This window comes from Chiloscyllium plagiosum, unplaced genomic scaffold, assembly GCF_037043375.1.
Source record: "Chiloscyllium plagiosum isolate Xiang-an unplaced genomic scaffold, Cpla_swu_hap1 HiC_scaffold_3, whole genome shotgun sequence".
Lineage (NCBI taxonomy): Eukaryota > Metazoa > Chordata > Chondrichthyes > Orectolobiformes > Hemiscylliidae > Chiloscyllium > Chiloscyllium plagiosum.
This window is the reverse complement of record NW_028270141.1, coordinates 39,964,287-39,991,499: the sequence shown is the minus strand read 5'-3', so window position 1 is coordinate 39,991,499 and position 27,213 is coordinate 39,964,287. Positions and strand designations below refer to the sequence as shown.

Genomic DNA, 27,213 nt, shown 5'->3' with positions numbered 1-27,213 from the left:
GAAGTTTACAGAGATAAGGAAGGATGAGGTTATGGAGAATTTGACAAAGGATAGAGAAATTTTAAAGATTAACACCAATAATCCCTCAGTATTTACAAATAATTGACAAGACCAAGTCTGACTATAATAGCTATGAATTGATCCAATTGCTAAATTGAATTGCAGCAAAATTACACACAAGGGATCAAACACATTTGGCAGGAAGTCTATCAATGAAACAATGAGCTGTATCAAATAACAAATTAAAAGAAAAATCATCCATTTATGAATTATTAATAGTATGTGTTGCCATGATGACATTAGTAAATTCTAATGGATGTACAGTACTCACAATGACCAACTTTCCTACAGAAATCTGAGATGATTAGTCACATACTGATTCAGCAATGTGGTCTCCCACCTCATTTGGGGGCAGCACAGTGGCTAGCACTGTTGCCTCTCAGTGCTAGGGACCCGGGTTCAATTCCAGCCTTGGGCAACTGCCTGTGTGGAGTTTGCACATTCTCCCTGTGTGTGCGTGGATTTCCTCCAGGTACTCTAGTTTCCTCCCACAATCCAAAGATGTGCAGGTGAGGTGGATTGGCTGTGCTAAATTGCCCATAGTGTTCAAGGATGTGTAGCTTAGGTGCATTAATCGAGGTAAATGTAGAGTAATAGGGTAGAGGAATGGGTTTGGGTGGGATACTCTTTGGAGGGCCAGTGTGGACTTGCTGGACCGAAGGGCCTGTTTCCACACTGTAGGGATTCTATGTCCCTGTTCATGCCTGCAATTTCCCTCAGAGTAAATTAAAAGAAAACCAAAAAAAAATGTAAGGGGGAGAGAAAGATTCAGCTTCCAAAGCAACATGGTCAGCTTTCTATTGCAGTGAGAGGTTCAACCAGGATTCTTAAAAATCTGTCCAAGATAATATGAAATTTCATCACCAATTTTTTTTGTTCATTCATGGAATGTGAAGGGAGGGGAGAGTGGGTGACAATGCCAGGACACAGCAATGAGTCTACAGGCCAACATTTAGGGGTGTGTATTACATGGTTACCAATTAAGGCAAATTGTACACTTACCCTATTTTTGACTTAAATTAGATTTCTTTAATAAACAAAAAGTTATTGATTTATTGTGAAACAAAACTTAGTCAGAGGAGATAGTAAACTGATTAACACATTTAGCATATAATACAAAAATATAATTGCTTACCCTTCTAAATAACCCATAGCATGCATACATATTATATGATGCCAAATATTGATGTAGATACATGTAGACATACACACTTCGAGGAAGATTTCTCTCTGCACAGGATCACTTTGGGTAAAAAATACTTTTGGCTAATACGTCTTAGTTCTTAAAGGTAAAAAGGGGAAGGTGTGGAACGATCAGATGGTTGTCAGTCTGGGGTTCTAGCATGTGTAGATGGTTGTCACCACACATAAGCAGTTGTCTTTGAGATCTTTAAAAACATACCCAGGATACAGTATCAAGGATTCTTCTGGTCACTCTTTGAGAGGACAATCAGATTTCATATTGAATTCACAACAAGGAATTTTCTTGAAACAGGAGAGCTGAGATTGGAAGCTTCTCGCTAACTGAAAATTCTAACATTACTTAAAGGAAACAATATTTATAGCTTTTTGTCTTGCATGCATGAGAATTAGGATACATGAAACAGACTTGAAAAGAGGAGATACATTTTTGCAGCATGAGATCAGAGTGCTGATTGGTTGAGCTATCAGTATCATGGAAGTGCAGTGGGAACAGTTAACTGCCAGTCTTAGTTCTTAGACCAAGCAGGTGGATGCTGATTAATCAAGGTGTTGCTATGGCAATGCAGCAGAGATTGACAGACTCCATGAATACTGTGCTTTCTAATGAAAAAGGTGCAATATGTTAACAAACTATTTTGACTACGTAAAACAGGAGCCTGTAAGTAGCTTCTAGCACTCGCAAATGCATGAGACTGAGCACCTGACTGATTATCTTAAACTGCTTTCTAGTGTATTTGTTAGTACAGTCTGAATTATCTAATAAACGTTATCCAATGGCAGAATCACATTTAATGGTGGCCACTATATTTTAACACTTGCAAGAATGGGCTGCTTTGTTGCACAATTAAGGATGCCACTAAACTTATTTTCTCTAAAAATTTGTTTTTCTCACTCATGGTTTCAACTTTGGTTATACACTCAACCCACATTAAACAGGAAGAGGTCACTACTGAGTTCAAACATTTCTCAGCATATAATGGTCTCGAACAAGGATGCTGAGGCTCTGAAAGAACAGCTAGCAGACATTTAGATGTTTGGACATTACACCTCATGACTTAACAGATTTTCAACTGACATCTAAATGGCTGCTGGCACTGCATAAGAACATCTAGAAGTAATGTACCTTTCACAGGAAGCTGCTCAATGTATCTCTCTCAGAAAGCTGCTATCTGTACAGTACCTCTCACAGAAAGCTGCTCTATCAACAGCTGAAATTGGCGTATACACAGGGCGGCACAAAGACCGGCGCTGACATCAGTACATGAGCAGAGCAGCATGGAGACTTCGGCACAGAAATCGGTGCATGTGTAGAAGACAATGCGTGAAATGATCATTGCTGGAATTGTGCTATTGTGAACAGAGGTAAACATTCTTGAAAATATTGTTCCTTAATTCCTCTGCAATGTTATAATCAAATCATGCTTCCGGAACACGCATTATCCGAGAGCTACTTGTATTGTCAATCAGTACGTTCTAGTTCTAACCAGACCTGTATAAAACAAGCTTTTCCTCATCTTGCTGTTGCTTTGCTCGACAATTAACTTAAATCTTCTGTTTTCTTTGGTTCATATTAATCCATCAATTTGAACAGTTTCTCATTACCTATTCTGTTCAGACCCTTCATAATATGAATGTTTCTACTGTATCTCCTCTCAATCTTTTCTTCTCCAAGAAAATAGTCCCAACTTCTTGCATTTTTCAACACAACTGAAGTTCATTGTCCCTGGAACCATTCCTGTGAATCTTTTCTGCAGTATCTTTAATGTTGTCACAATCTTGCTAAAGTAGAGCATCAAAACTAGAAGTAATACCCCATCAAAACTGAAATACTGTTTTACATAAATTCCACACAGCTACCTTGCTTTTGTGCTCTGTGTCCCTATTAATAAATCATAGGATGTAGACTGTTTTATTAACTCATCTCAACCTGCCCTGCCAAATTCAATGTTTCTTGTAAATATTGTATACAGAGATGTTCCTCTGCCTTTGCACTGCCTTTAGAAATGTACTCTTTGCTTTATATTTAATTGCTTTGTACCAAAATAAATCACTTCTAACATCTTTGCATTTACTTTCACTAGGGGTTGTCCACCCATTCCATTTGTAGTGGGAACTCCAGTTTTAACAATCAGTTTAAACAGCCATTAATCGTTGTTCTTTAAAGTTCCTCATGCCTTAATAAACTACTAACAGTGTGGTTCACCAAATTCACTAACTGATCTACAAAGATTTGACATAACTTTTGGCAAAGAGGAAAAATTTCAGATGCATTGCAGGCACGAAAACATTTGAATGATGATGAACACTTTTAAAGTGATCTAACTTTGCAGGTCTAAGGTCAAGCAGTTTCAATGGAGTAATTATTTTGTTCACCCTATTGCCTTTTCAACAATCTGATAAGAGGTAGCAGATATTAAATAAAATTAATGGTGAGGAGATAATTTCATTATTTCACAGATTTGAAATGAAATACTATTATGCTATGTTGTGCAGCAGTTTGTCTGTTACTAACCTCGGACTTCAAACTGTCGATATTCCTTTGTTTTAAGTAAAGGGTGCGCAAAGCAAAACCATGGAACTTGTGTTCGCAGCCGGGGGAGCAGATAATGTGCCAAGAATCCGACTGTCGCAGCCAAAGCACACAATACAATACCAAGGAAGGGCTGGAATCAAGAAAATTGATTAATTAGAAGTTGTTATTCATTGTTAAAATAATTCAAAAGCAATTCAGAGTCTGCAGCCTAACTCAAATGCCCTGTCAGCTTTAGTGAACACTAGCTCTGGCTTTTGTTTTACATTTCTTTGACTATTTGGAGTGATTCCTAATGATGATTATGGAAGAGAGCAGCAGACCTAAAACAGAAGGACAAAAAAATGCACCCATGACCCACAATAGCTTTCAGTTCAGTAAAGTATCTATCCTCTTGGTCTGTTGCATCTCCCATCCCATGGTAGAGGATATCATCAAGCGTGTGCAGGATATTCTAGAAAAGGAAAGTTAACAGCTAGAATTGTAGTCTGTTTTGGCTACAATGGTATAGATGGTTAAAGAATTCGTGCCCATCTGGCAGATATTCTGGAAGTAGGCAAAAGACAAGAAAGGACCTCAAAGATAGTAATATCAAGGCTACTCCCACATGCTACTGAGTACAGAACTGGTGGCTGATGCAGCTGAATGTATAGCTGGAGTAGTGATGCAGGAGTAGGTTTCAGATTCTTGAAGCATTGGAACTAGTTTTGAACGAGATGGATAGATTGCAAATGAACAAAGATGGGAGTAATGTTCTCACTGTGGGGTTTACCAGTATTGATGTGGCGGGTTAAATCTAATTTGTTAAAGGTGAAATGGAAAATAATAGGGAGGACCGCATATGAAAATGAGGAGCAGGAATAAGCCATTCAGCTCCTCTAGTCTGGCTCAGCCATTCTACGATATTATAATTGATCTGATTGTAATCTCAAATCCACATTCCCACCTAGTCCCGTTAACCTTTCACCCCATAGCTTTAGAAGAATCAATTCTCCTCTGCCTCAAAAAAATTCAAAGGACTCTGATTGATGTCTTCAGGAAGAGAGCTCCAAAGACACATGACCCTCGGAGAGAAAACATTTAATCAAATCTGTTTAAAATGAATAACGCCTGATTTTTAAACACAGTGATGCCAAATTCTAGATTCTCACATAAGAGGAAATATCCTCTCCACATCTATTCTGTCATCACCCCTTAGGATTTTATATGCTTCAATTAGGTCATCTCTTACTCTTCTAAACTCCAGCAGATACAAGCCTAATCATTTAGATTATAAGCTTTTCTTTTGTTCTTTCTGCCAAAATAGACAATTTCACACTTTCACACATTGTATTCCATTTGCCTACTCCATTTCCTACTCACTTAACCTATTTATATCCCTTTGCAGGCTCCTTATGTCCTCTCCACAATTCATTTTCCCACCTATCTTTGTGTCATCAGCAAATTTAGCTGCCGTACTATTGACCCCTTCATCCAAATCATTGACATAAACTGTAAAGAGTTGCGGCCCAAGCATTGACCCCTGTTGCACACCATTCATGACATACTGCCAGCCTACTCTCTGCTTCCTGCTAGACAGCCTACCTTCCGTCCATGCAAATATGCCAACATCACAAACTTTTATTTTTAGCAATAACCTTTGATGGGGCACCTTATCAAAAAACTTCGAGAAATCTAAATATAATACATCCACTGGTTCCCATTTATCCAAAGTACAAGTTTCTTCTTCAAAGAACTCCAATAAATGAGCTCAACATGATTTCCCTTTGACAAAACCATGTTGACTTTGCCTGATTACTCTGAACTTATCCAAGTGCCCTGTTATAACATCTTTAATAAAATATTTTCCCTATGACAGATATTAAACTAACTAGCCTGTAGTTTCCTGTTTTCTGCCTTGCTCCCTTCTTGAATAAGCCTTACCTGAATCTAACGGGTTTTGGAAAATTAAAACTAATGCATTGATTATCTCACTAACCACTCTTTTAAGATCCTGGGATGAAATCAATCATCACCTACTCTCTGCTTCATGTTAGACAACCAATCAATATCGATGTGCTATTGACTACATCGGGGGTTTTTAGTTTCCACAATAATCTTTGATGTGGTGGCTATTAAAAGCCTTCTGCTCCACTTTGTCCTTGAAGCACTGCAATAACTTTCCCTTTCACAAAGTCATGTTGACTCTGCCAGATTCAGAAACTTATCCAAGAGTCCTGCTACAACCTCCTTGGTAACCACTTAGTCATAGAGATGGAAAGCATGGAAACAGACCCTTTGGCTCAACCCGTTCATGCCGGCCAGATATCACAACCCAATCTCGTCCCACCTGCCAGCACCTGGCCCATATCCCTCCAAACCCTTCCTATTCATATACCCATCCAAATGTCTTTTAAATATTGCAATTGTACCAGTCTCCATCACTTCCTCTGGCATCCCATTCCACAAAAACACCACCCTCTGCATGAAAAGGTTGCCACTTAGGTCTCTTTTATATCTTTCCCCTCTCACCCTAAACCTATGCCCTCTAGTTCTGGACTCCGCCACCCCAGGGAAAATGCCTTGTCTATTTATCTCCATGCCCCTCATGATTTTATAAACCTCGATAAGGTCACTCCTCAGCCTCTGACGCTTCAGTGAAAACAGCCCTAGCCTATTCAACCTCTCCCGATAGCTCAAATCCTCCAACCCTGGCAACATCCTTGTAAATCTTTTCTGAACCCTTTCAAGATTCACAACATCCTTCCGATAGGAAGGGGACCAGAATTGCACGCAATATTTCAACAGTGGCCTAACCAATGTCCTGTACAGCCGCAACATGGCCTCCCAACTCCTGTACTCAATACGCTGACCAATAAAGTAAAGCATACCAAAAGCCTTCTTCACTATCCAATCTACCTTCAACTCTACTTTCAAGGAATTATGAACCTGCACTCCAAGGTCTCTTTGTTCAGCAACACTCCTTAGGACCTTACCATTAAATGTATACATCCTGCTAAGATTTGCTTTCCCAAAATGCAGCACCTCGCATTTATCTAAATTAAACGTCATCTGCCGCCCCTCAGCCCATTGGCTCATCTGATCAAGATCCCCATGTAATCTGTGGTAACCTTCTTTGTTGTCCACTACACCTCCAATTTTGGTGTCATCTGCAAACTTACTAACTATACTTCTTAAGCTCACATCCAAATCATTTATGTAAATGACAAAAAGTAGTGAACCCAGCACCGTGGCACTCCACTGGTCACGGGCCTCCCGTCTGAAAAATAACCTTCCACCACCACCCTCTGTCTTCTACCTTTGAGCCAGTTCTGTATCCAAATGGCTAGTTCTCCCTGTATTCCATGAGATCTAACCTTGCTAATCAGTCTCCCATGGGGAACCTTGTTGAACGCCTTACTGAAGTCCATATAGATCACATCTACCGCTCTGCCCTCATCAATCTTCTTTGTTACTTCTTCAAAAAACTTAATCAAGTTTGTGAGACATGATTTCCCACACACACAGCCATGTTGACTATCCCTGATTAGTCCTTGCCTTTCCAAATACATGTACATCCTGTCCCTCAGGATTCCCTCCAACAATTTGCCCACCACCGTTAGACTCACTGGTCTATAGTTCCCTGGCTTGTCCTTACCACCCTTCTTAAACAGTGGGACCATGTTAGCCAACCTCCGGTCTTTCAGCACCTCACCTGTGGCTATCGATGATACAAATATCTCAGCAAGAGGCCCATCAATCACTTCCCTAGCTTCCCACAGAGTTTTAGAGTACACCTGATCAGGTCCACTTTTATGCATTTCAAGACATCCAGCACTTCCTCCTCTGTAATATGGACATTTTTCAAGATGTCACCATCTATTTCCCCACATTCTATATCTTCCATGTCCTTTTCCATAGTAACCACTGATACAAAATATTTGTTTAGAATCTCCCCCACCTCCTGCAGCTCCACACAGAGGCCACCTTGTTTTGTTCTTTGTTGTTCTTCTATTCTCTCCCTAGTTACCCCTTTGTCCTTAAAGTATTTGTAAAAACCCTTTGAATTGTCCTTAACTCTATTTGCCCTCCTGATTTCCCTCTTAAGTATACTCCTACTGCCTTTATACTGTTCTAAGGATTCACTCGATCTATCCTGTCAATACCTGACATATGCTTCCATCTTTTTCCTAACCAACCCTCAATTTCTTTAGTCATCTAGCATTCCCTTTATCTACCAGCCTTTCCTTTCACCTTAACAGGAACACACTGTCGCTGGACTCTCGTTATCTCATTTCTGAAGGCTTCCCATTTTCAGCCGTTCCTTTACCTGCAAACATCTGCTCCCAATTAGCTTCTGAAAGTTCTTGCCTAATACCATTAAAATTGGCCTTTCTCTAATTTAGAACATCAACTTTTAGATCTGGTCCATCTTTTCAATCACAATTTTAAAACTATCAAAATTATGGTCGCTGGCCCCAAAGTGCTCCCCCACTGACACCTCAGTCACCTGCCCTGCCTTATTTCCCAAGAGTAGGTCAGGTTTTGCACCTTCTCCAGTAGGTACATCCACATACTGAATCAGAAAATTTTATTGTACATACTTAACAAATTCCTCTCCATCTAAACCCTAACCACTACAGCAGTCCCAGTCTATGATTGGAAAGTTAAAATCCTTTACCAATACCACCCTATTATTCTTACAGAAAACTGAGTTCTCCTTGCAAATTTGTTTCTCAATTTCCCTCTGACTATTAGACAGTCTATAATACAATCCCAATAAGGTGATCACCCCTTTCTTATTTCTCAGTTCCATCCAAATAACTTCCCTGGATGTATTTCCAGGAATATCCTCCCTCAGTACAGCTGTAATGCTATCCCTTATCAAAAATGCCACTCCCTCCCCCCCACCTCTTGCCTCCCTTTCTGTAGCATTTGTACCCTGGAACATTAAGCTGCCAGTCTTGTCCATCCCTGAGCCATGCTCCTGTAATTGCTATGATATCCCAGTCCCATGTTCCTAACATGCCCTGAGTTCATCTGCCTTCCATGTTAGGCCCCTTGCATTGAAATAAATGCAGTTTAATTCATCAGTCCTATTTTGTTCTCTGCTTTGTCCCTGCCTGCCCTGACTGTTTGACTTGCTTCTTTTCTCAATTGCACCACTCTCAGATTGATCTCTTTCCTCACTATCTTTCTGGGTCCCACCTCCCCCCGACCCCCCACTTTACTAGTTTAAATCTTCCCTAGCAGCTCTAGCAAATCTCCCTGCCAGTATATTAGTCCCCTTCCAATTTAGGTGCAATCCAACTTCTATGATATAGGAGATATAACCTGCAGGAAAATTAGAAAAGCCACAAAAAATTGGAGGAACCAGATTGAGGAAAACAGCAAAAATGACAAAGGGAGTCTGGAATTTTATGTACATCAATGTCTTTAATGTAGCCATTAATGATTGTGATCTTGTAAACAAAACTGTTGAATCCATTTGGCTTGAATTCAGGAACAGAAAAGGAGATACACGAAGAACCCCTTCAGTGTGGAAACAGGCCCTTTGGCCCAACAAGTTCACACGAACATTCTGAAGAGTAACCCATGCAGACCCATTCTCCTCCTCTATTATGCTATATTTATCCCTGACTAATTCACCTAACCTACACAGCCATGAAAACTATGGGAAATTTAGCATGGCCAATTCGCTAAACCTGCACATTGAAGATTAGATTACAGGTTAGATTACATTACAGTGTGGAAACAGGCCCTTCGGCCCAACAAGTCCACACCGATCCGCCGAAGTGCAACCCACCCATACCCCTATATTTACCCCTTACCTAACACTACGGGCAATTTAGCTTGGCCAATTCACTTGGCCTGCACATCTTTGGACTGTGGGAGGAAACCGGAGCACCCAGAGGAAACCCACTCAGACACAGGGAGAACGTTCAAACTCCACACAGTCGCCTGAGGTGGGAAGCAAACCACTGAGCCAATGTGACAACAGGGGCAAGACCTGTGTGCTTCAAAAATGTGCGCTAATACACACACTGAACATATAAATCTTGTAAGGATCATATACCTCAAAGTAAGTTTACCTGTAGTCTCTTAGCCATCCGATTCGATCACTGGAGGGTTGGCATGATAGTGTGACATGCAGACAAATCAATGGGAAAATATAAAAACTGGCGAAACATCTAAGATGAGGGACAAGAAGTGAGAGCCTTGGATTAGCAGCAGAGGTTATGAGAGTGGAGAACTAGAAAATGCAGTTCCAGTACTGATTCAATAGAAACAATTAGGAGGAAAAGGCCATATGTATTAGGGAGGCTTTCTTGCAGACATCTCGATAGGAAAAAAGGCTGCAGCTAGAAAGGTGACCAGGTAGCATTAGTAATGGAGAGCCTTTTTGGATAACAGATGAAAGTGGAAGTCCCATGTTCAGGAGATGTTTGTGGCAACTAATAGAATAGAAGAAAGGTTGATGAAAGAGGCTAAACCAAGAGTTGCAAAACTGGAAAGAATTCCGAGTATATTCACATGTGCATGATAGAGGTCAATCTGCTTTGTAACACAGGCGAATCTGAATTGAAAAGATCCTACTAGATAGGACATATGAGACCAAGGCTAAGTTGATAGCTGGAGGCTTTGAGGAATTTTTGAGTTTAAGAGCAAATCGGGTAGAATCTCCACAGACTGGGAAGGTAATATTGAAAATTGTTTTGATCATTTTAACAAACATATCTTGGAAATTTTGTTTCACAAATATTAAAATGGCATTCCTTCAGGGTGAAAAACAAAAGAACTGCAGATGGTAATTCAGAAACAAAAACAGAAAGTGCTGGAAAAGCTCAGCAGGTCTGGCAGCATCTGTGGAGAGAAATCAGAACTAACATTTCGGGTTGAGTGACCCTTCCTTAAAATCTGATTTCTCTCCACAGAAGCTGCCAAACCTTTTCCAGCAATTTCTGTTTTTATTCCTGCGGGGTGTACTGTTTGAGATGGAAGTATTCTTACAATCCTCAAAGGAACCAACAAGAATTGAGGGGAAACCCTATAAATTACATGAATGCCATTTTAGGTTAAATGACACTTCTCAGGTGTGTTTTTTTTATTAAGATAATGCTGGGGTGTTCACAACTAAAGGCAGACATGGCTTTGTCCCATGGTAGCACAATGGAAAGCTTTTGGCCAGCTTCATGATGCATGTTGATGGTTTATTTATGAGGGGAGGACCAACAACCTTGAACAAAAGATCAATTGAATTTGGAAGGAATTCAAAATTATCAATCAAACATTGGGAGCTTTCAAATATGAGGGTTCGGAAATTAACAGGATTGTTCAAATGTAATTGTACACTAAGAATGTTTCTTGGAAAATGTTATTTCAATTATAATTGGTTGCACCAAATCTGGATAGAAATATGAGGCTGCTACTGAAGATGAGATGGAAACAGTTGAGGAGTCTTTTTGGATAGGCTCAACTGGTTAGACACAGTGACCCAGATCAGATGTAAGTTTGATGTGCTGGAACTTAGCCTAGCCAAAAAAAAAGCGAGATGGAGGACAATTTGAGAGTGAATAGAACTTCTAAAAAATTGAAAATAGAGAAGTGTAAGTTGAAGTTATCAGTTTTGGGAGATGCCATTAATTTGATATTCATAATTTTAGTGATACCTTGCATGCAAATCTTGCCGATGGATTTTCCAATGCAGGAGGATTTGCAATACCTTTTGTGGAAAAAAAACAATGGGAAAGGTTGCAACTTGGTTTAAGATGCAAAGAAATTAAAAAGTGGTGAAGAGCACATTAGCCACCCAGCTCTGACTCTTGTTAATGTTGTGACATGGCGTTCTATTGTCTAAAACTTGGGGGAAGTTCTTTATATGAAAGGGACTGAAAGGACAAGACTAACAGAATGCTACATCAATAATCAATTTGTAAGATAACATACATTCTATAAGAGACATTGGTTAGGTCACTTATGGAATACTGCATGCAATTCTGGTCTCCCTCCTATAGGAAGGATGTTGTGAAACTTGAAAGGGTTCAGAGAAGATTTACAAGCATGTTGAGGGGTTGGAGGGTGTGAGCTATAGGGAGAGAATGAATAGGCTGGGGCTGTTTCCCTGGAGCATCAAGAGACTGAAGGGTGACCTAATAGAGGTTCATAAAATCAAGAGGGGAATGGATAGGTGACTAGACAAGGATGGGGGGAGTCTAAAACTAGACAGCATATTTTTAAGGTGAGAAGGGAAAGTTTTAAAAGTGACCTAAGGAGCAACGTTTTCACACAGAGAGTGGTGCATGTATGGATTGTGCTGTCAGAGAAAGATGGGCAGGTGGGTACAACTGCAGCATTTAACAGGCATCTGGATGGTTATATGAATAGGAAGGGTTTAGACGATTATGGTCCAAATGCTGGCAAATGGGACCAGATTAATTTAGGATATCTAGTTGGCATGGACTGAAGGGTCTGATCCATGGTGTACAGTTCTATGACTCTAGTATTAACTGAGAAAAGGCTTAGGATAGACATCGCCAATTTACAGCAGATGCTAAAGGGGAAAGAAATCTCTAAGCTTAGGGGGTTAGATATGAGTCATTAACTGTCAGATTGATCTTATTCCTGTTATGAAACAAAGAAAAATTATTGGAGGTTCTAGAAGAGGGATATCTCACTATTTAACAGTGTGAAATCTGAAACTCATTTTTTTTTATCTAAACATGCCTGTATGAACACTTTTTTTTATTTTGAAGGAGACCTGTCAGCATTAGAAGGGTAAACTAGAATAGCACCAGAGTCATAGAGATGTACACCACAGAAATAGACCCTTTGGTCCAACTCTTCCATGCCGACCAGATACTCCAACCTAATCTAATCCCATTTGCTAGCAATTATCTCATATCCCTCTAAACCCTTTCTATTCATACACCCATTCAGATGCTTTTTAAATGCTGCAACTGTACCAGCCTCCACTACTTCCTCTGGCAGCTCATTCCATACATGCACCACCCTCTGCATGAAAAAGCTGCCCCTTAGGTCCCTTCTTGCCCTAAATCTATACCTTTTAGTTCTGGACTCCCCCACCCCAGGGAAAAGACTTTGTCCATTTATCCTATCCATGCCCCGAATGATTTTATAAACCTCGATAAGGTCGCCCCTCAACACCCCAGGGAAAACAACTCCAACCTATTCAGCCTCTCCCTATAGCTCAAATCCTCCAACTCCAGCAACATCCTTGTAAATCTTTTCTGAATCCTTTCAAGTTTCACAACATCTTTCCAAGAGGTTGTTTGAGAGCATGTGATGTTCACTGGACTTTATATTTAAAAGCTGGGTTCTAGGGCTTTTGTGGTGCAGTAGTAATGTTCCTTAACGCTGGACCAGGAGATCTGGTTCAAATCACACTGCTCTAGAGGTGGGTCATAACATCTCTGAACAAGTTCACTGAAGGCTTCTAGAGTTCTTGTGGTATGGTGGTAGTGGTTTGATCTGTGAGCCAGGAGGCCCAGATTCAAGTTCCACCACCTCTACAGATATGTCATAACATCTGCAAACAATTTGATTAATTTAAAAAACTGGGTTCTTACAGATGGAAAAAATACTACTGGTGATTTGGTCAATTAGCAGAGATCATGGATTCGAAATCTTTGGAAGCTATCTATAGGGGATTTAGGAGGAATACCTTTAGAGTTGTCAGGATACAAAACTCTACCTGAAGCTGATTCCAAAAATAATTTCAAATGGGAATTGGAAGGATATTTGGAATGAGGAAATTACAAGGTTATAGATAAAAGGCAGGCTTAATAGGAAAGTGTCACTACAAATGCAAAATGGACTTGTAACAGAAGGTGGTGATGGCTACTTTCCAAATTTGGTGACGACTAGCAGTGATATTCCACAAGGGTCAGTTTTTAGTCTGTTATAGTTAGCAATTCATATAAATGACTTAATGATCAACTACAGTCACATTGTGTCACATGGCCTTGTTCCATCGTGTAAGTTTCTTACTCAAATCCCTTCATGTATCAACCCCACTTGAACCCTCTGTTCTCCATTTAGATCCCTGTATTATACTTCAACCTTACAGTTCTATGATTCCACAATCTTTGACGATGTTGACATTCCTACAACAGTGGTCCCTTGTACAACCTGTATTTTCATCACTCTACCACAGGTAGCCATGATAGGCCCTAAACTCTGGAATTATTTTTCTAAATGTCTTTACCTCATTGCTCTTCTACCCACATGTAAGGGTTCCTTTGAAAAGAATCATAATTGAACATTTAGTCAGCTATCCTAATATCTCATTATGTGGCTTGGTGTCAAAATTATTCAATAGTGCACCTGTGATGTCTGTATGGACATTTAACTACATTAAAGATGTCATATAAATGTAAGTTATTGTTTTTCCACTGCACTGTCCAATACAACAGCCGCTAATAAATAAATATAATTGGTGCTAGTTTGATTTCTGACTAATAAATAAAGTCAATGTCATTGAGAATATAATCTCAATACTCATATTTGTATTTGATGTAAATGTGAAATTTAACCTCTAGACGGTTATTGATAAAATAATAAGATGGAAAGCAGATTACAAACATTCCTTTGTTCATGCTTTATTTGCTTGTTATAGAAAAATGATAAGTGTTTACATAAATATACATACAAAATACCGGTCTTACTTGTAAGATATCTTCTTCTAAAATTAGTGAAAATGGCTAAAATGTTGTCACATTAGCCATAACTGTGTCTAATCAACAAGTTCTTTCCTAGTATCTCAAAAAAACTTAAGCTTCTGATATTTCTGGGAGCAAACCAAGATGAAAGATCAGTAATTTGAAAATAAAATTCCTGATTTTTCATCTTTAAACACAAATGATGGATTGATTGACAGTCACGACTCATCCAGCTGAATAAAGGACAGTCTATTTGCTTTTCAGTTTTTTTGGATTGAGCAACCAAAGGCATCAGTATTGGGGTTGGAGTACAGCACAAGATGGATATGTCAAGTGACCAATTGGAGGAGTGTGGAGGTGGAATACCATAAGATGGATATGTTTGTTGATCAATGACAGCGATTGGAGATGGAGCACCACAAGATGGATGTTTTGTTTGATCGAAGGAAGAAGTGCAGGGATAGAAAGTTGACATAATAAAACCTCCTGGAATGTGTTTGGTCGCTCTTCTATAGGAAAGATATTGCTAAACTTGAAAGGATGCAGAAACAATTTACAAAGATGTTACTGGGACTGGAGGAATTGAGTTATAGGGAGAGGCTGAATAGGGGTAGGGATTTTCTCCCTGGAGCATTGGAGGCTGAGGGGTGACCTTGTAGAGGTTTATAAAATCATGAGGGGTGTGGATAGGGTGAACAACCAAGGTCTTTTTCTTTGGGTGGGGGAGTCAAAAACTCGAGGGCATATGCTTAAGGTGGTAGGGGAAAGATTTAAAAAGGATTTAAGTGAAAAGTTTTTCATGCAGAGGGAGGTGCGTGTATGGAATGAGCTGCCAGAGGAAGTGGTGGAGGCTAGTACAATTACAACATTTAAAAGGCATCTGGATGAATAAAGAAAGGGTTTACAGGGAAATGGGCCAAATGCTGGCAAATGGGACAAGATCAGATTGGGATTGTTGGTTGGCACGGACATGTTGGACTGAAGGATCTGGTAGGACTCTACATGCAAATAGAGTTGGTGACTTGATTGTTGGTGCAGTGTTGCTGGGTCACAAGACACAGCAGCAAGGAGTGGGACTTGTGCCCTTGCTAGTAATTCCCCTTCAAAGTTTATGTTCTTAGCTCAAGACAACAATCATACAAAATTGTGCCAAAATCCAAAACTTTGCTACAGGCAGCAAGCAGAAATTGGAGAGTAAGTCATTTGCACAACACCTCTGAAGCAAAGTCCTATGATCAAGTTATCAGTGATCAATTTCTCAGAAAACGGTTAGTGCTTCTGAACAAACTATAAGTCATGCCAAAAAAGAAAAGCAAACCAAAATTAACCTTAGAAATTACATTTAAAAATCGTTGACATATTTGATTCTCAAATAAAAGTCTTCCTTTCCTCATACAATAAGTGATCAACTAATGATGCTCCAAACCAAAAGGGAGAACTAGCTTCTGATAAAAATTACAAAACACAAATTGTTGACATCAACCACTAAGAGATATGGTTATAAAATTTCTCTGCTATTAGAAATCTTTCAGAAAGTAAAAAAAGGAAGAATCTATTCAGCCATTGGAGTCTATTCCATGATTCATCTGGAAATCTTCCATCTACCCATTCAGGAATCATAGGTAGCAGTGTCCCTATCTCTGGATCAGAGGGTCAATGTTCAAATTCCACCTGTTATGGAGGTGCATCGTAGCATGTCCAAACATTTTGATTTAATTAAAAATCTATCCATCTTGGATCCATAACTTTTACTCACTGCACCTACACCAAATGGATTGCAACAATTCAAAAAGATAGCTCAATACAACTTTCTCAAGACCAATTGGAAATAAACAATAACTACTGGCCCAACTGCTGAATGAATGGGAAAAAAGTCTCTCTCAATTAAAAGAAAACGGTATGGGTGCTCAGGATCTGAAATAAAACAAGAAGTGCTGCAGAAACTGAGCAGGGAAGGCAATGTCTGTGGAAAGAGAAAGACAGTAATGTTTCAAGTTCATTGGTTCTTCTTCAGATCACAGAGGAGTTCCAAATTTTCACTGTTCATTGTGTGAAGAAATGATTCTGGCATCACCAGCCTAGCTCTAATTTTCTTGCACTCCAACTAGAAGAAATGGTTTCTCTGTATCTCGCTTATTCAATCATTTATATTCATTAGAATGTCATTTTTAAAAAAAATCCTAGGTGATAATAAGGTACAGAAGTCAGTATCAAGCACTCTTAGATGCCAAGTAAAACACCTCCATTCTACAAATCCACTTGCTTCATTCATTCTCAAAAAAACAGCTTCTATTAACTTTCAACATCTGACAGTGACGTTTGTAAAAACAACTTAACTGGTCACATTAAGTTTTGTGCCATAACTCTCACCTGTAAGAAATGGATTAAGAGTAGCTGATTCATTTAAGACACTTGAGGTGACATTTCAGGTCAATAGAATTGGTCACATTTTAACTTAGGGAAACTGGGAAAAGGGAGCCAGGTTCTGAGCAGTCGAACCACTCAGCTCAAAAAGGTTTTTTTTAAAATATGTTATTCAATGGTCTGCTGTCAATTCTCAAGATAAATGTTCAGGAACTTTTTGTTTAATATTTAACGGTTTAATCTTGTATGAGCAAGTTTCAAAGTTATGCTATTGAATTCTGAAGTCCTCTGATAAATGATATAAAATGTCAAACTCAATTTAGGCATTTTCCTTTAGTCTATATAGTTTTGCAGGTCCTTCAAATTCGCAAGTATTATTTTCACCCTAGGTGCTTTCAGCCTAAATGGCTCAGATATGTCCAGATGGTGAAAAAGTACATGTTCAAGTGCTGACTTCAACAGAATCCAACTTTTTAAACTATTAAGTTGTAAGACATTTTGTCAATAAAACTGAATGCTAACATGGATGAATAATGATCAATAGGAGTACAGTACCTTCAATGAAAGGAAAACAGTAGTCGCACTGACTGCAAACGTTAGAAGAGTAATTACTGCACACATAACAAGATCGGACTTCAAGACTTCTCTCTGCAAAGACACAAACACATATTGCCATTATTCAAATGGACAATTAAAACATTTCCAAATGTTACTTTTTAAACCTAATCAAACTATTTCACCAAAGCTACTTACACAGCATCCTCCAAACCCATACCACTACCATCTAGAAGACACATGAGCACATCACTATCAGCAAATTCCTCTCCATGCCACTTGACTTTGAAAATCAATGTCGCTGCATCAAAAATACTGGAAGTCTATCCCTCACACCACTGTGGGTGTAGTTACACCAAATGGACTATAACAGTTCAAGAAGGCAGCTCAGTACTACCTTCTCAAAGGCAACTAGGGATGGGCAATCAATGCTGGTCCAAGCAGCAAAGCCCACATCCATTAAAAAAACTGAATGAAAGAAATAGGATCAGGAGTAAATCATATGACCCCATAAGCCTGAACCACTATTCAATAAGATCGGGCTGATCATCTTTTTCAGTCCATTTTCTTGCCTGCTGTCTATTTTCTCTCAATCATTGAGAAACCAAATATTCTACCAATATCAGCATTAACTATTCTCAAGGTAGCTAATTCTAATGGCAATGCTCTGAAAGAAGACATTTCTCATTTTAGTTGTAAATGATCAACACTTATCCTAATACTGAGACCATGGGTTCTAGATTCTCCAGCCACTACTGTGTATCTATCCTATCAAGCTCCTTCAGAACCTTAAATGTTTCAATTAGAACATCTCTAATCTTCTCAGTATAAGCCCAGTTTATACAGTGTCTCATCACAGTATACCTTCACTGTACCATCATTAGGGCAAGTGTATCCTTCCTTAAATACAGAGACCAAAACTGTGCACAGTGGTCACACCAAAGCTTTGCATAACTGTAAGACTTCTTTATTTCTGCAATCCAATCCCTTGCAAAGACCTACATGTTACGTGTCTTTCTGATTGCTTGCTGCATCTGCATGCTATCTTTTTGTGTTCCTTATATGATTTTACCCAACAGTCTGAAAGCATCAATGTTTAGAAGTTTCATAGTTTCTGTTTTCATCACTAATATAGTTGGTAAATAGCTGAAGCTCCAGCACTTATCCTTATAGCATTCAATTAAGTGTATTCTGTCAATCTGAAAACTGTGTTTTATCCCTCCTCTCTGGTTCCTGTTCATTAACTAGTCTCCTATTTTCGTTAATATATTTTACTCCACTTCCATAAGACTTTATTTTTGCTTCTCAATACTTTTTGTGCTATCTGATTGAATGTTTACTACAACTGTGAGTTACATCCTTAAAAAAAATTAATACATTTGTAAAATGTGACTTTCATTTTCTTATGTTAACTTTGTGCTTTTTATGGATATTTTTAAGACTTCCTTAATAATAGATTTCAGCATTTTTGTGATGATTGATGCCAGGCTAATTGGTTAATTCCCTTCGATCTCTCTTAAGCAGCCATGTTACATTTACTAACTTCTAAACTGAAGGTACTGTTCCAGGATCCATATAATTTTAGAAAATTATAAGCAGTGCATCCACCGTCTCCATGCTTTGGAATCCTAGCATAGCTTGTATCAGTCCTTAGGGATTTCTGTAGTTCCTTAAGTTTCTGTTTTTTTAAAATTTTCTGATCAAGCTGATCAGAAATGTTATCACACACCTTTGGAGCAGATGGGACTTGAATCTAGGCCTCCTAGTCCAGAGGTAGGGACACTATTACCAAGCTATAATAGCCTTTTCCTTAAATTCCTGCAGAATATTTCCCTGCTAATCGTAATTATATTCAGCACCTCACTCTTACTGACCCCTTGGTTCCTCTCTATTAATGGTATGTAATTTGTGTCTTCTACTGTCAAGACAGACAAAATATTTATTCAAAGTGTCTGCAAATTCCTCATTTCCCCATGATAATTTCTCCTGCTTTGCCTCTATTCATTTTTAAAGTTTTTTTTAATATTCCTGGGTAGCTTAATCTTGTATTCTGTTTTTTCTCCTTATATGAATTCTTTTGATTGTTCGCTGGTTTCTAAAACAGTCAGAGTCCTCAGGGTTAGTATTATTCCATGAGCCTTCTCTGTTAATCTAATATTATTCCCTCGTAAGCCACAGTTTGGTCTTTGTTCCTGAGATTTTGATCAATAGAATGTATTCTTGATAAACATTTTGAATTGTGTCTATAATATTTTTCATTATTTATTTACAACCAATGTAGTCTATTTACCCAATTGATTTTAGACAGCTCTCCCCTCAGACCAATGTCATTGACTTTAGATTAGATTAGATTAGATTAGATTACTTACAGTGTGGAAACAGGCCCTTCGGCCAACAAGTCCACACCGACCTGCCGAAGTGCAACCCACCCATACCCCTACATTTACCCCTTTAACCTAACACTACGGGCAATTTAGCATGGCCAATTCACCTGACCTGCACATCTTTGTGACTGTGGGAGGAAACTGGAGCACCCGGAGGAAACCCATGCAGACACGGGGAGAATGTGCAAACTCCACACAGTCAGTCGCCTGAGTCAGGAATTGAACCCGGGTCTCTGGCACTGTGAGGCAGCAGTGCTAACCACTGTGCCACCGTGCCGCCCACTTGTTTACTTTTAAGGTGCTTGTTTAGGACTGAAGCCCATCACTTTTAAATTTAATGTGGAATTCAATCATATTATGATCATTTTCCCCAGCAGATCTTTTACGAGGAGATTACTAATTAAACGTACCTCATTACAATAACTATATCAGAATTAGCTTATTCCTTTGTTTGAGAGATTTGCAGATTTCCCTAAACTGTACTCTTTCTGTGTAAGACATCACCCCAAATAGCCTAGCTCTCATTTTAAAGTTATAGCCTCTTGTTCTAACTTTCCCCTAAACTGTTCTAAACTATTTCAGAGGAAATAGTTTTTCCCTATTTACTCTTCTAAAAATTCCTTATTCAGTTTAAACACTTCAGCTAAGTCATTGACCTTTAATCATGTTTGTTTATGTGATTAGGAGCCAAGTCAATGCAATTGCCATGTAATGTCATGCAATGCAATGTAATTTAATTTAGCCCTTTGAGCCCCTGTATCATTCTGTTTTGGACTGTGGAATAAAACTGCAGTCTTGTGAAAGTGAGTGAGAAGATTAAACTCTACAATGTAACTGAAATATATATTATCTTAAAGCATCAAAACAGCACTGTTGTCAAATCATTATATTGATTATTGACAGTGAGAAGGAACATATACCACAGAATTCCTCAGCTTTTCAGGAAGAACATCTTTGTTTTCTGACAGAGGATGCTCAGGATTCTGGACGTCCAACTCGTTGAACAATTTAGAGCGAATTAGGGACCTGTAGCAAAATAAAGCATCCAATCACATAGCAGCATGGAAAAGCAAACTTATTTACATAATTCAATTGAATACATTAATTGAGGCTTTTGTATAATAATTTCATAAGATTTAGAATCTAAAAGAAAAAGAAAATTTCACCAAGTATGTTCCATGTCCTTGATACCGAACAAAAAAAAATTCCAAGAGCTCCAACTGACTCACAGCATTCATTGCCTTTTAGAAAAGGAGACTGTGTTCTAGATTTCCATGACCTTTTATATTGTGTTGATAGGTTACTGACCAAAAATATTAAATCTGTTTGTCATTCCATACGTGCCACTAGACCAGCTAAGTATTTCCAGCATTTTCTGTTTTTAGTTACCTTCCTTCATTACAGAATTACTCCTGCATCAATGCATCCATTAGTGAATTAACTTGGTGAATCAATCTGATATGTAACCAAAATTTCGTTTGGACAGACAGTTGCCTGAATCTCTTATTACCTCTCAATGAGTAATGATTGTTAAAATTCTTTACAAAATAACTTACATTAAGGCAGCTGGTTCACTGCTTTGTCTGCTGAGGTGATAGGAACAAGCAACCAGCAGTCCACAGTAAGCTGAAAATAACACTGGAATATGCTGAGCATCCCATGGTATCTGCAATACAAGAGAGATAGATTACAGTGCCACTTGTTTCATTAAATGTCCAATAGCACTCTTCCCACTTTACATTTTAAGTGGAATCTTCAACTTGAAAGCGCCTCAATTATATAGATGAGTCATTTGGAGCACAATAAACTTAAAGGTGACCAAATCATGTCAATTAAAGGGATGAATAAATCTCTATTGATAAACTATTGGTTATAGTGTGGTACTAATAATGCCAAGGTCATGGCTTCAATCTCTATAAGCTAGATAATTATGGGGTGACTTTAATCTGCATACAGATCGGACAAATCAATTCAGTAACAATACTGTAGAGGATGAATTCCTGGAGTATTAAGAGATGGTTTTCGGCATCAATACATTGAGGAACCAAGTAGAGAACAGGCGATCCTAGACTGGGGACAGTGTAATGAGAAAGGAATAAATGGCAAGCTAGCTGTGGGAGGCCCCTTGTGGGAAGAGTAACCATAGTATAATAGAATTTTTCATTAATGCAGAGAGTTATATTGTTGATTCTGAGACAAGGTCCTGAATTTAAATAATGAAAACTATGATGGTATAAGGGTGTGAACTGGCTAAGTTAGGGAATATTACTTAAAGGGATGGCAGTGGATAGGCGATGACAAACATTTAAAGGATGCATGAACTGCAACAATTGTTCCTTCCTATCTAGCAGAAATATAAAACAGGAAAAATGGCCTGGCTAACAAGGGAAATGACAGATAGTACTAGACAGATAGGGGAAGGAATATACAAGTTAGCTAAAAAGAGCAGTAATCATGAGAACTGGGAGCAGTTTAGATTTTGATAAAGGAGGACAAAGGGATTGATTAAGAGGACAAAAATAGAGTACGGGAGTACGCTTGCAGGAACATACAAACTAACGGTGAAAGTATCTTTAGGAATGTGAAGAGTAAAGTTTAGTGAAGTCAAATGGAGGTCCCTTACAATCAGAAGCAAGGGAACTTATAATGGGAAACAAAGAGGTGGCACACCATATTTTATGCACATATTAAAAACATATTTTGTTTCTGTCTTCCCAAAGTAGGACACAAATAATGTTCCAAAAATTGCAAATCATAGTGCACTGAGAAAAAGAAACTGAAGGAAATCAGTATTATTGGGAAAATGGTGTTGGGGAACATGGTGGGATTACAGGCTGCAAGTGAGACAAAGTCTTTTCCCTGGGGTCAGGGAGTCCAGAACTAGATGGCATAGGTTTAGGGTGTGAGGGGAAAGATATAAAAGAGACCTAAGGGGCAACTTTTTCACGCAGAGGGTGGTACATGTATGGAATGAGCTGCCAGAGGATGTGGTGGAGGCTGGTACAATTGCAACATTTAAGAGGCATTTGGATGGGTATATGAATAGGAAGGGTTTGGAGGGATATAGGCCAGGTGCTGACAGGTGGGACTAGATTGGGTTGAGATGCTTCCATGGTGTACATCTCTATGATTCTATGCTCAAGATCTAATAACCTACAGTCCAGAGTACTTAAGGAAGTGGCCCTCGAAATAGTGGATGCATTACTGGCCAACTTCCAAGATTCTATGGACTCTGGAACATTTGCTATGGATTAGATGGTGGTCAATGTAACCCCTCTATTTAAAAAAAAGGAGCTCCAAAGACTTGCCTGACGTTGGTAGTAAGGAAAGGTGCATGACCAAGTGCATTAGTCAGGGGTAAATGTGGGGAATGGGTTTGGAGGGATACTCTTCGGAGGGTCGGTGTGGACTTGTTAGGCTGAAGAGCCTGTTTCCACACTTGCGGTTTCTAAGATGCTAAGTGCTAAAATCCACCAAAAACAATTTAATAGCAGAAGTCATAGAAATCAGTGACAATATCAGATAGGAGAAAGTGAGGTCTGCAGATGCTGGAGATCAAAGTTGAAACTTTATTGCTGGAACAGCACAGCAGGTCAGGCAGCATCCAGGGAACAGGAGATTCGACGTTTCGGGCACAGGCCCTTCTTCAGGAATCTTTTTCCTGAGCTGGGGTAGGTCGAGTTGCAGGGAATGTAGGTACCGGCGCATGGCTGCAAGCGTGGAGTGGAGGATCCGGAGGGAGGTCCGTTGCTGGAGGCTGCGGATTTGTTGCAGGTACTGGTAGTCCTGGTTGGGTCCAAATTGTGTTGGTCGGAAGGTGATCTGGAGTCCATGGGGGATCAGTCGGTTCCGTAGGCAGGTGCTGAGAAAGGAGATATGGCTGTGGTAACGAGTCTTCTTCAGAATGTGGCTGAAGAGCTTCTGTGCAGAGGAGATGACCTGGGGTGTGCAGTGAGAGAGGGACTCACTGAAATCTTTGTAGAGAGAGGCAGAGAGCTTCTTCAAGGAAGGCATCCTTGTAAGAGGATTCGCAGTAGGTTGAAATCTTCGAGGAGAAAGTGAGGTCTGCAGATGCTGGAGATCAAAGTTGAAACTTTATTGCTGGAACAGCACAGCAGGTCAGGCAGCATCCAGGGAACAGGAGATTAGACGTTTCGGGCACAGGCCCTTCTTCAGGAAGAAGGGCCTGTGCCCGAAACGTCGAATCTCCTGTTCCCTGGATGCTGCCTGACCTGCTGTGCTGTTCCAGCAATAAAGTTTCAACCAATATCAGATAGAGTCAGCATGGATTTACAGAAGGAAAATCCTGCTTGACAAATTTGCTGGGACTTATTGAAGATGTAATTAATAGAATTGGTAAGATGGAACCAATGGATCTAGTTTCTGTGGATATTCAGAAGGTGTTTGATAAGTTCTAGAATCGAGATCTGTATGTAAAATTAAAGTGCATGTGATTGGTGTACCGTACTGACATGGATAGAGAACTGGTTGGCAGACAGAAAACAAAAGTAGGAATAAATAGGTCATTTTCTGAGTGGCAGCCAGTGACCAGTGAGTACTGCAGAATTTTTACCGAGGACCCCAGCTATTCATGATACAAATCAATGATTTAGATGAGGGAACTAAATGCAATATCTTCAAGTTTGCAGATGACAAAAAAGCTGGGTGAGAGGATGAACTGTGAGAAAGGTGCTATCACACTTAGTAAGAAGTTAATCTCATCCAATTTGGAGGATAGGAAAAAATTATGGCTGTCTGTGCTGCTCCTTTTTTGAGGTATTTTAGATGTTGGAGCTGATTTCTTCAAATTTCATGAGCAATAATTACTGTTTTATAAGCTATTGCATTGTTTTGGAACTTTGGGGGAGAAACATCAAAGCAACAGCACTTTAAAAAGGAGGAAGAGAGACAAAACCTACACTGCTCTCTGACACAACAGTGATCTGCACAGCTACTGCCTTTGCTGTTTGAGTTCAAATATCTCTAGACATCAGAGTGTATCTAAGAAAAATTAATGAACAGTGAAATTCACAGCTGACCTTGGAGGAACCTGTGTGGGAGTGCTCACAGCACTGGAAAAGCTAAGTACATAGTTTTTAAGTGTAACCTTGCTGTAAATTTACAATAGTGAGCAGAATGGGTTATTTTTTGATTGTATATTTTAATGAGATCTGTCTTTGATTAAATTTTAAATATATAAAACATAGGTAATAAGTTAGCCTGTAGCAGTGCTTTTTAGAGCAGTAAGATGGTACTATTTTCTGAGTCTGTAGATTGTTAAGGTGCAAATATGGCCTTTAGTTGAGTGATGTTTTCGTCCTGTCAGATGTGGGAGACTGAGGAGAGTTTCCATGTTACTGATGATTATGTCTGCAGTAAATGTCTTCGGTTGTGAATCCTATCAAATTGCATGGATCGGTTGGAGTGGCAGTTAGACACAACGAGGAATTTACAGGAGCTGGGAGTGTGATTGATGGTAGATATAGGAAGGGAGAAAAACCGCAGATACAGTCAGGTAGGTGGGTTACCTCTAAGAAAGGTAGGAAAGGGAGGCAGGTTGTGCAGGAATCTCCTGTGGCTAACCCCATCTCAAACACGTGTGCAGTTTTGGAAAATGTAGGGGGTGATGGACTCTCAGGGGAATGTAGCACGAACAGCTACGTTTCTGGTTCTAAGACTGGCTATAACGTAACAAGGTGCATGTCAGGTTCCAAGCGATCGATTGTGATAGGGATCTCTCTAGTTAGAGGCACAGACAAACATTTTTGTGGCCAGCAGCAAGAAATCAAAATGGTGTGCTGCCTCCCTGGTGCCAGGATCAAGGATATCTCCAAGACAGAATATTCTCAAAGGGGCGTGGGACTAGCAGAAGGTTGTTCTACACATTGGAACTAATGACATGGAAAGAAAAAAGGATGCAATTCTGAATGGAGAATATAGGAAGTTAGGAAAGAATTTAAAAAGGAAGTCCTCGAGAGTAGTAATATCTGGATTATGCCTGATGCTATAAGCTAGTGAGAGTAGGATTAGAAGGATGGAGCAGCTGAATGCACGGCTGAGAAACTGCTGCAGGAGAGAAGGGTTCACATTTTTGGATTATTGGAATCTCTTCTGGGGTAGAAGTGACCTGTAAAGAAGGATGGATTGCACCTGAATTGGAAGGGTCTGATATACTGGATGGGAGATTTGCTAAAGCTGTTCGAGAGGATTTAAATGAGTAATGTGTGGGGTGGAGGGACCCAGGGAAATAATGAGAAAAGAGATCAGTCTGAGACTGCTACAGTTGGGAAAGGGAGCAAGTCAAACAGTCGGGGCAGGCAGGAACAGAGCAGAGAATGACATAGGACTGATAAATTAAACTGCATTTATTTCAATGTAGGAGGCCGAACAGAGAAGGCAGATGAACTCAGGACATGATTAGGAACACGGAACTGGAGGATCATAGCTATTCCAGATACATGGTTCAGGGATGAACATGACTGGCAGCTTAATATTCCAGGATGCAAATGATATAAGGAGGATAGGAAGGGGGGCAAGAGAGGAGAGGAGAGGGAGTGGTGTTTTTGATGAGATAACATTACAGCTGTACTTGGGGAAGATATTCCTGGGAATACATCCAGAGACGTTATTTGGGTGGAACTAAGAAGAAAGAAAAGGATGATCACCTTTTGGGATTGTACTATAGACCACCAATATTCAGCAGGAAATTGAGAAATAGATTTGTAAGGAGATATCGATTATATGTAAGAATAATGGGGTGGTTATGGTAGTTTAACTTTCCAAGCATAGACTGGGACTGCCATAGTGTTAAGGATTTCGATAGAGAGGAATTTGTTAGGTGTACACAAGAAAATTTTCTGATTCAGTATGTGGATGTACCTATCAGAGAAGGCACAAAATATGACCTACTCTTGAGAAATAAGGCAGGGCAAGTGACTGAGGTGTCAGTGGGGGAGCACTTTGGGGCAAGTGACCAGTATTCTATTGGTTTTAAAATAATGAAGGAAAAGAATAGACCAGGTCTAAAAGTTAAGGTTCTAAATTGGAGGAAGGCCAATTTTGATGGCATGAGGCAAGAACTTTCAAAAGTTGATTGTGGACGGATAATCACAGATAAAGGGATGGATGGTAATGGGAAGCCTTCAAAAGTGAGATAATGAGAGTTCAAAGATTGTACGTTCTTGTTAGGGTGAAAGGCAAGGCTGGTAGGTGTAGGGAATGCTGAATGATGAAAGAAATTGAGGTTTTGGTCAAGAAAAACAAGGAAGCATATGTCCGGTATGGACAGCAGAGATCGAGTGGATCCTTAGGAGAATATAAAGGCAATAGGAGTTTACTTAAGGAGGAAATCAGGAGGTCAAAAAGGTGATATGACATAGCTTTGGTAAATTGGGCTAAGGAGAATCCAAAGGGGTTCTATAAATACATTAAGAACAAAAGGGTAATTAGGGAGAGAATA

General features: G+C 39.4%; 1 protein-coding gene across 5 annotated transcripts in view; it reads right to left on the bottom strand.

Annotated features, from left to right (window-relative positions):
* The window catches only part of LOC122548604 (pecanex-like protein 1), a 281,969-nt gene that overhangs the window by 129,904 nt on the left and 124,852 nt on the right, over positions 1 to 27,213 (bottom strand). For all 5 annotated transcript variants that reach the window (XR_015752841.1, XM_087978544.1, XM_087978548.1 and 2 more), the window contains 4 exons: positions 21,311 to 21,420; positions 20,675 to 20,780; positions 17,371 to 17,463; positions 3,776 to 3,926 (listed from right to left, as the gene is read on the bottom strand). Coding sequence is in view for 4 of the 5 variants with exons in the window: in XM_087978544.1 (XP_087834670.1) it covers positions 3,776 to 3,926; positions 17,371 to 17,463; positions 20,675 to 20,780; positions 21,311 to 21,420 (460 nt within the window). In the remaining variant the exon portion in view is untranslated. The remainder of the gene's footprint in view (positions 1 to 3,775; positions 3,927 to 17,370; positions 17,464 to 20,674; positions 20,781 to 21,310; positions 21,421 to 27,213) is intronic.